At 43.5% G+C, this 10,156-nt stretch overlaps 1 protein-coding gene across 1 annotated transcript in view; it reads right to left on the bottom strand.

The window, feature by feature from the left end:
- Nucleotides 1-446: 446 nt before the first annotated feature.
- The window catches only part of chchd3a (coiled-coil-helix-coiled-coil-helix domain containing 3a), a 128,037-nt gene continuing 118,327 nt past the window's right edge, over nucleotides 447-10,156 (bottom strand). The window contains exon 8 of the mRNA XM_063217438.1: nucleotides 447-1,387. Within this exon, the coding sequence (XP_063073508.1) occupies nucleotides 1,364-1,387 (24 nt within the window). The 3' untranslated portion in view covers nucleotides 447-1,363. The remainder of the gene's footprint in view (nucleotides 1,388-10,156) is intronic.

The following is a 10,156-nucleotide window of genomic DNA, read 5'->3' as shown; positions in this document are numbered from 1 at the left end:
GTGTGTGTGTGTGTGTGTAGAGGAGGAGTTCCTTAAGTTATGACGAAGATGGTGTATGTGTGTGTGTGTGTGTGTGTGTGTGTGTGTGTGTGTGAACAGGAGTTCCTTTAGTTATGACGAACGAAGTGTAAGTGCAAGTGTGTGTGTGTGTGTGTGTGTGTGTGTGTGTGTGTGTGTGTGTGTGTGTGTGTGTGTGTGTGTGTGTGTGTGTGTGTGTGTGTGTGTGTGTGTGTGTGTGTGTTCAAAGAAGAATTCCTTTACTTATGATGAAGGAAGTGTAAGTTTGTGTGTGTGGCAGAAAACTATTCCGAGTATGTGTGTGTGTGTGTGAGAGAGAGAGATGTTATTCACTGAATCCTATGACTGCAAGATGTTTGTGTTGTGACATGATATGAAGTGTGAAGCAAGTTGTTATTGTTTTGTTTTTTGCTTTGCTGTGAGGCTGAGAGTCAGGGCTCGGTTGCATGATTTGTCCTTCACATTCTGTTTGTTTCTGTTCGCTTTGTGTTTCTGTACGTTTGCTTGTTAGTGTGTTCTCCTCGGCTATCTAGAACTTGGCGCCTGTGTCGGTGTGAGGCATTTGGTTGCCGTGATCTCCAGTGCTCCTATCCGTATACTGTAGGTCTCTCTGTTGGCGCCACAACCTCTACTACTACTCACTGTGCTCTTTTGGGTTAGTGGAACCGATCACCCCTCTTTCTCCTTGCCCCATTTGTGTTCAGAGTTTTGGGAAAGATGGACAAAGGGAAAGGTTGTTGTTGGGTAAGGGATGGTGGGAACACGTAGGAGGAGGTCAGGGAAGAAGGGAAGAGGATCTTGGGTGAAAAGGTGGAAGAGGGGATGAAGGAACAGTGAGTGTGAGGGATTGTGGGTAGGCATCCATCTGTCTGGCCACAGGGTTTGACTGTATGACTGTTTCTCTGTACGGTATTTGACTGTTTCTCTGTACGGTATTTGACTGTTTCTCTGTACGGTATTTGACTGTTTCTCTGTACGGTATTTGACTGTTTCTCTGTATGGTATATGACTGTTTCTCTGTATGGTATATGACTGTTTCTCTGTACGGTATTTGACTGTTTCTCTGTACGGTATTTGACTGTTTCTCTGTACGGTATATGACTGTTTCTCTGTACGGTATGTAACGGTTTCTCTCTTGACTTGACTGTAGGGGTCGGTTTTGGTTAGTGGTCACTCCCCATTCTCCTGGTGCTGGCTAGGTCTAGGTCCGTGTTCGGGTCTGGTGCTGGGTTCTGGTTCTGGATCCATGTCCGGTCTGGTTCAGGTCAGGTTCAGTTGGTGCGGTATAAATGCCACAAGGATTCGGAAATCGTCGCTCCTCTCACCCCAACCACCAGGGAAAAGATTAGCCTCCTGTCCTCAGCTTGTTCTGTAGGAGACGCACACACACACACACAAACACACACACACACACACACACACACACACACACACACACACACACACACACACACACACACACACACACACACACACACACACACACACACACACACACACACACACACAAAGATGAGTTAAAGCAAAAATAGCCAACTTCTACAAGTTAAAAGTAACGTCACCAAAAACATTGAAGTCTTTCATGAAGCGGTAACAGCGTAAAACATTTTTATCTGTGAAAAAATCTCTTTCATCCCGGTTATGTTAAGCAAAGATTTCAACTGTAAGTAACTAGACTTCTTGTCAGAGCTCAAAGAAGCTCATCTTTCGAGCTCAAAGAAGTCCACCCCATTTGCTTACAGCTAAACACTTTGAGTAACACCCCTAATGCACTATTCTGCTTTCTCTCTTAAGATCTTCACACCCGGCATTAAAAGAGAATGGGGCCCAATCAATGACCACTAAGAGCATCAGTTCACACCTGGCCTCCATTTCCATTGACCATCCCAAGTGACCACTCACTGTAACATTATACTTTTCCTGCTCCTGCATGTGTAACGCATAAACGAGCAGGCGGCCATCATTTCCATTTGGGCAGAGCAATATCATGAGTGGGGAAGTGTGCCCTCCATTTCCAACATGAAACAAAACAAAAAATATTAAGTAGATGGATAAATATCTCCTTCATCCCTACAACCATTCGATTATTAAATAAGGTTGTAGGGATAGAGTAGGCCTACACTATTGACAATTTGATTTACTGAACGCAGTTCATCTCTGACAGGACAGGGTGTTTGACTGTATGTGGGTGTTTAGATGTATAGTCTTTTATCTTCTTATTTATTTTTCATTTTCTTTAGGTCTTAACTGCCCACTGATGTGATTAATACAGTTTTCTGAATCTGAATCTCACACAATTTGGGATAGCAGAGAAAGCTGATGACCAACAACCAAATGACCAGAAAGCAATTTCCCAAATCAAATGTCAACATATTTTCCCAGTCCCGAGGTAAAAAAATGTATCCAATATGGGAAAATGGCCAAGCATTTTGAACATTTTTGCTAAGTAAAAATTGCCACTTTGATTCCCTGATACAGCAATATTCTTTTATCTCTCTCTCTCTCTCTCTGGAACTGAGATAGTCAAATATTTGTTTGGCATATTCCAAAGACCGAAAGCAGCTTCAAAGGACTTCAAGTGTTGGGCAAGGCAAGACAGAACCCCCAGCTGCCTTTCTTCACACGAAACTGCTTATGTGCTGCCTAGCAAAGAAAGTCTCTTTCTGGTTAGTTACATAACATCAGACTTTTTATTCTCCACAACAGTCTTTTGATGTGGTTTCAATATTTATCAAAACTATATTTCGTTTGCATAAGGAAACATGACGTGATTGAGATAAACTAGAGATAATAAAATAGAGGTAGAGATGACCCAAAAAAAATTACATTTGATAAAAAAGGACAGGTCAGATACTGTGGACTTATGCCATGTCGCCATACATTAGCAATATGACACATCCCTGAATATAACACAAGGATGATTATGGTCATTAAGTGCTATATTTGTCTCCATACAATCTTCATGTTTGTTGGATGTAGCACTAGGGACACAGAGGTAAGGAATAACTCAAGAGTTTTGTTATTTTCTTTTGCCAGACAATGGGCCTTGTGGGTTTCTAATTGCTTACTACTTCACCCCAGTACATGAGACTCATAAAATGTGAAGATGGAGACATCAGAAAGTAGCAAGACAAGAGCTAATGGCTCACTTTAAGACTGTTGCAAAGTCCAAAGAAATGATGCCTCAACTTAAGAGGGATGAGTTAAGCTTAGCTCGCCCTTAATGGGCCATCAGTGGACAGTTGGGAGAATACATTTGGAAAAAAAGCCTCCTATGTATGGCATGTGTTGCAATAACAGATTCACACCAGCAGAATCCCTTAACAAGGCCCACTAGACTAGAGGCTGTTTTCAAAAGTGCAACAGGGGAGGCGCCGCTAACTTTTAAAAGCGTTTGTAGGGAGTCACAGCTAGTGTCCACATCCCCACAGTGCAATGCCGCAGCGCACAAAGCAGAGAGGCCAGTTCAGCAAGGACGGCTGGAGAAGGGGAAAATGCAGCGTTTTTCAAATGGCAAAATGAGAAGTTTCAAGTGTGAGACATCTCACCTTCAAAGGCCAAAGGCCTTAACCCAGCAGCAGTTTTATTTTTGAACTACACTGCAGTTCAATAGTAGGTAGTTATACGTGAAGGAATCTGTCTACTGGTCAGTACAACTGACACACATGGATATATTTTTCGTCGCTATTTTAGTTGTTTATCCATTATATGCATTACTTGCATGCCTGACTGTACTGCGTCATACAACCATTATCAGGACACTGCCTGGTGAACATCCAGGGCATCCATCAGTTCCTATTTGGTATGAGGCACTGCACCAGCCCCCTAACAATAAAGCCCCCTGCTGTGAATTTTGGACACACAACGGGGTGGCAAAACAAGGTGCCACACAGGAAACAAGGTAAAGAAGGATAACAGGCGTAAGAGAGAGAAATAAAGGAAGGGAGCTAGTGAGGGAAAAAAAGGCGGGCAATAGAGATGCGACAATGGAGGAGAAAAGCAAAATTGCATGAGAGAGAAAGACAGAGTTAGAGAAAAGAAAAGCCAGAAAAAGGAAAAGAGATAGGAAGGAGGAGGGCGAGAGAAAAGGTTTGTTACTTCCTCCTTCCTAGACTCATTGATTACTGCACTCATGACTGAATTCATCCACGTCTGAAACACCCCCAACTACCGCCAACACCACCCTTCACCATCACCACCACCAACCCTCTTTTCCTGTTTCTCCACGCCGGCAAAATCAATCCAATCTCCTGGGCGAAAATTAACCGGCGCGACCGACAGGAATGGCAAATTAGCTCGGGCTAATCCCACTCTGCAAACACGAGCACGCTCAGACGACTCTGAGCCAATGTCCAGGCCGCTGCCGCGTCCGCCGGAGCGGAAAGCAGAGGGTCTCTTGATTAATGCAGGAAGACCTCGCTTAAGGAGAGGAAAAAAAAAAAATCGAGAATTAAATCTTCTTGATTGATGTGGCGAGACCTCTCCGCTACAACATTTTGAGAGTGAAATCCTTGTCTCCCCTTTTCTCACAGAGTTTCTACATCGTAAGTCGAATTCATCATATCTCAGAAGGTCTGTTGATACATAAGTCGTAATTTGACCTCCACATATAGAGGATGAAGAAGATTTCTTCTTTCATCACCCATAACCAATCTAAGCCTGAGGAAAGCTGTACAATTCCACTGAAGAGCAGCCAGAGAGCCACTGCTTCTAGATTTTTCTGAGGGAGCCTACAGGAAAAAATAGCAGGACACAGTGAAAAAGAGTGAAGGTAGAAATTGGCTAACGACAACAAAAGAGCAGAAGAGACAAGACTTACAAAGACAGGAAGTAGCACAAGAGAGAGAATGTTTATTTATATTTATTTATCCTTTATTTAGCCATGATTGTCCTATTGAGACTCTCTGCTAGGGATTCCTGGCTAAACGAAAGGAAGAGATACGTAAGTGGAAAGTGGGGAGTGAGGGAGAGAAACGAGTGGGTAAGAGAGCCGATATGGAAATGAAGAGAAGGAGAGCGAAACTGAGAAAAGAAAAGAGAATAAAAAAAGAGAAAATGAGCAAAGGGGTCAGATAAAACGTCAGCTCATGTGAAACAGGGATGAGCAGACAGAATCGAGAGAGGATGAGATCCTGTCCCATGATAAACTCCCATTCAACAGCATCCAGAAAAAAGGGGGAGAGAAAGAAGGAGACAGGGCTTCAGCTTAGAGAAGGGGGCACAGTCGGAAAGCAAACAAGAAAGAGGGGGCAGGAGATAGAGAGAGAAAGAGATGGAACGAGCGCAGGAGTGCTCTCCACCTAAAAGAGAGAGTGAGAGAGAGAGAGAGAGAGAGAGAGAGAGAGAGAGAGAGAGAGAGAGAGAGAGAGAGAGAGAGAGAGAGAGAGAGAGAGAGAGAGGGAGAGAGAGAGAGGCAGGCAGAAAGACAGACAAAAAGAGACGGATTATCACCTTCTGCCCTTTGCCACTTCTATCACTCGCTCTCTCTTCCTCCTTTTTTACTGTCCAACCGGTCTCTGCTCTTCTGGGCGGCAGCAGCAGCAGCAGCAGCAGCACAGCACAGCGCTGTCACTCCACTAGGCTAGTCTGCGCTAGTCTAGACGGACTCCATGCCATGCTCCGCCACTCACTCCGCTACTCAGCGGTCGGGCTGCTATCAGTCCAGCCGCCGCTCACCGGGGCCCCCGCATTAGCGAGTGATTGAGGGGGGAAATGAAAGGCCGCGCTGGGGCTAAATGTTATCAGCCAGCCCCGATGATAAGGAAGGACCAGTAATTACCCCGACAAAAGGAGAGAGGGGGTGGAGTTGAAGGGGATGATGCCCCGCTGTCTTGCAAGACCCCCCACCCCCATCTTCTCCTCTTTTAGCAGTCAATACCCCATAGAAGGTCCATAGACCCCTTCAGTGCTGGGGCTATCAGATCACTGATGCGTCTCATCATGTCTGCCGACTGTGGGGTAGCGGCTGGTGAGGTTTCTTGGAAAAGAAAAGAAGGGCTCTAAAGACAGAAGAATGAAGGAGGGTTTTGTCTTTTCCTTAAGTTAAAATTTCCATTTCCATCTCCCTATCCCTCTACCTTGCTGTCTACTCGCCTCCCTTGCTCGACTCTATCCATCTCCATTGCGCTCTCTCTCTCTCTCTCTCTCTCTCTCTCTCTCTCTCTCTCTCTCTCTCTCTCTCTCTCTCTCTCTCTCTCTCTCTCTCTCTCTCTCTCTCTCTCTCTCTCTCTCTCTCTCTCTCTCTCTCTCTCTCTCTCTCTCTCTCTCTCTCTCTCTCGATTAGGCTCTCTCTCTCTCCCTTGTTTATGGCTCAAGGGCTGGATTAACTACAAACAGGCCTTTCACTAGAATCACCCCAGCTCTCCAATGATTACTGTTAACGCTTTTTCCAGTAATCCAGTTGGTGGCCACACTGCCTGCTGAGAGGATCACCATCCGAACTCACTGGGGAGATTGAGCAGTTGGTTTTCGTCAATAGGCTGTTGCTGAAGAGGGCCCGACAACTCGGATACGTCAAAAAGTCAGAGAGCATTTCTTGGGAGATACACCTCCAACTTAAAATGTGAGAAAAGGAGTCATCGGGGAAATGGCCTTGTGTAAGAAAAATGACCTGAGAAATATATAAACCCAAATCCCAGAGACTAAGGTAATAATAGAGGAGGTCAATGAAAGAGGGGTTTAGTTGGCCAACATACTGGCAATGAAGCGGTACCTTGAAGGGGCACTTAGTAAGCCATTATGCACGGATGAAGAAATAGATAAATAGATATATATATGATATATATATATATAGATATATATATGAATGGATGGATGGATGGATGTATGGATGTACAGTGCCCTCCATAATTATTGGCACCCCTGGTTGAGATGTGTTAAAAGCCTTAAAATAAATTCAGTGTTTATTGCAGAAGAATACTGTCACACTGAAAATTTTAGGAAAATGTAGCCTTCAACTCAAATGAATTGTAGGAAAATAAAAAAATCCCTGACTAAACAATAATTATTTTTCATTAAATCACCTGTTCCACAATTATTGGCACCCTTAACAATTCCCAGGAAATAAATATAATTGAAGCATTTCTGTCATTTCTACAGTAGTTTACAAAGTTTACCAGAGTATGTAGGAACATTTAATTAGTAATTCATCACTTCCTGTTTCCCTGGGGTATAAATATGACGTGACACCGAGGCCATTTCTCTTATCCACTCTTAAACCATGGAAAGACAAAGGAACACAGCATACAAGTGAGGCAGATGTGCGTCGACCTTCACAGGTCAGGCAGAGGCTACAAGAAGATTGCCATTCAACTGCAGCTGCCCATATCTACTGTGAGAGGAATAATTAAGAAGTTCAAAACAACTGGAACAGTGGTAAACAAGCCTGGACGAGGACCCAAGTTTATTTTGCCACCACGCACAGTGAGGAGGATGGTAAGAGAAATCAAAATATCTCCAAAGCTCACTGTTACAGAATTACAACAAATGGTAGCATCCTGGGGTCACAAAGTCTCCAAATCAACCATCAGGTGCTGTCTACACGCCAACAAGCTGTTTGGGAGGCATGCACGGAGAAAACCTTTCCTCACCCACAATCATAAACGCAAACGTCTGGAGTTCACCAAGCGGTATTGGGGCTTCAACTGGGACCGTGTGCTTTGGTCAGATGAGACCAAGATTGAGCTTTTTGGCAACAAACACTCTAAGTGGGTCTGGCGTGCCACGAAAGATGTGCATGCTGAAAAGCACCTCATACACACCAGGGCTCCAGACTAACTTTTTGCACTGGTTGCACTGGTGCGCCTAAAACATTTTTTTAGGTGCACCAGCACAAAATTTAGGTGCACCCAAATGTTTTCACCACCCCATACACACACGCACCTCAGCTTTAAAAAATAATAATTAAAAATAATAACAATAGCAATAATAATAGCAATAATAATAATAATAATAATAATTATTATTATTATTATTATTATTATTATTATTATTATTATTATTATTATTATTATTATTATATTATTGTTGCTATATTTTAAAAGACCTGGAGCCTTTCATGTGCTATGCTAGTCTTCCAAATGTGCTCCTTATAAAAGACATGACAGTAGGCTACCTAACTAACACATCTTGGCTACAAGCAGTTTGGCTGGTAGAAAAGACCAAATTAGTAGCCTTTTAGTCAGTATGTGTTTGACTAGTAAGATCAACATACCAGCCTTTTCTGCAATAAGGCTACGCACACGGCACAAGCACAATATGAAGATAGATAGATGGATGGATGGATGGATGGATGGATGGATAGATTTTTTTTAACAAACCCTGCTAAAATGTCATGATTTTTAAAATCATTAGACACAAATAGCCTAGCCTATGTTTACAGTGGAATCTGAGGTGAATTGGGTTTTGTCTATTTCCCCGTTTTTGAGCGCTCTCCCTCTGCATAATGATTGTGGTATCTTAGCAAGCGCTACGAACAGACACGACAGCACTAGTGCGCTCGCTCGCTCACTCACTCTCTCTCTCTCTCTCTCCCTCTCTCGTGCTGTCTCGAGGTGCATGTACGATGCCTTGCCGACTGATAGGCAGTATGTAGCATGCCCTAGTCGCTATCAAAAAACTCTCACAGAAGTCCCGACAGACTAGCGCGTCACCTGTTGTTTGGCCAGCTCTGCACGCGGCAGAAACGGGCAATTCCGCACCCGTCTGCATTTTTGTGTGGCAATGTTTGATATCCGCTCAAGCCATTTAGTTTTTCCCCGTGATTGTGACTCTCTCGTGTTTAAAATATCCTCAAGTCATTTTGCTGTTTTTACCGTGATTGTAACCTCTCGTCCGTTGCAAAACTCGCCTGGTTGAGAACGCAAAACTCGCTGGCACATGTGAACTCGGATAGTTGAGCGAAGTCGAACATTCTATTCTGAAACGTCGGGCTGCCTGTGAACGAGGAAGGGGGAGAAAGCTACCGGTAGTTCAGCGGAGTTGAAGGAATGACCGCATCGACACGTTTTGTGTGATGATGGGCCACTACTGTAGAATGTGATTTTATGTCCATTAAAACGGTGGTTTGGTAATTGATTTTGTTATGGCTGGTCGCACCGGTGCGCCTAAAAATATTTTTTAGGCGCACCATTGAAAAAAATGGGCGCATATGCGACCAAATTGGTCGCACTCTGGAGCCCTGCCCACTGTGAAGTATGGGGGTGGGTCAGTGATGCTGTGGGGCTGTTTCGCTTCCAAAGGCCCTGGGAAGCTTGTTAGGGTGCATGGCATCATGAATGCTTTGAAATACCAGGACATTTTAAATCAAAATCTGTTGCCCTCTGCCCGAAAGCTGAAGATGGGTCGTCACTGGGTCTTTCAGCAAGACAATGACCCTAAACATATGGCCAAATCTACACAGAAATGGTTAACCAGACACAAAATCAAGCTCCTCCCATGGCCATCTCAGTCCTCAGACCTCAACCCCATTGAGAACCTGTGGGGTGAGCTGAAGAGGAGAGTACAGAGGAGAGGACCCAGGTCTCTGGATGATTTAGAGAGATTCTGCAAAGAGGAATGGCTGAAGATCCCTCTTTCTGTCTTTTCCCATCTTGTGAAACATTATAGGAGAAGATTAGGTGCTGTTTTGTTGGCAAAAGGGGGTTGTACAAAATATTAACAACAGGGGTGCTAATAATTGTGACACACATTATTTGATGTCAAATAATTATTTCTTTATGTGGGATTTTTTCCCCACTGAATAAATGCACTTGTATTGAAGGTTGGATTTTTCTCTTTTTTCCATTAAGGTCCCATATTATTTAGAGAAAAATAATAATAATTGGAAGCTAAAAAACACATCTCAACCAGGGGTGCCAATAATAATGGAGGGCACTGTATATGGTAAATGTGGCTACCACAAGAGATGTCTCAGGTTCCATTAAAAAGAAGAACCTTAAATCACATCTTGCACTGTACTTCAACGTATTGGCATTCACAGCATTTCGTAGTAGACTACTATGTCTGAATTAAGAAGTCTTGAGGTTTAAGAAGATTCTCACCATCAGTCAAAGCTTTAAATGACCTTAGACTACAGTACACATACCTTGCTAATGTTTGAATGTTGAATCTCTCTTTTTTTAAGCCAAGTTACATACCA

This window comes from Engraulis encrasicolus, chromosome 15, assembly GCF_034702125.1.
Source record: "Engraulis encrasicolus isolate BLACKSEA-1 chromosome 15, IST_EnEncr_1.0, whole genome shotgun sequence".
Taxonomy (NCBI): domain Eukaryota; kingdom Metazoa; phylum Chordata; class Actinopteri; order Clupeiformes; family Engraulidae; genus Engraulis; species Engraulis encrasicolus.
The sequence above is the reverse complement of the archived record's forward strand: the minus strand, read 5'-3'. Positions and strand labels throughout refer to the sequence as shown.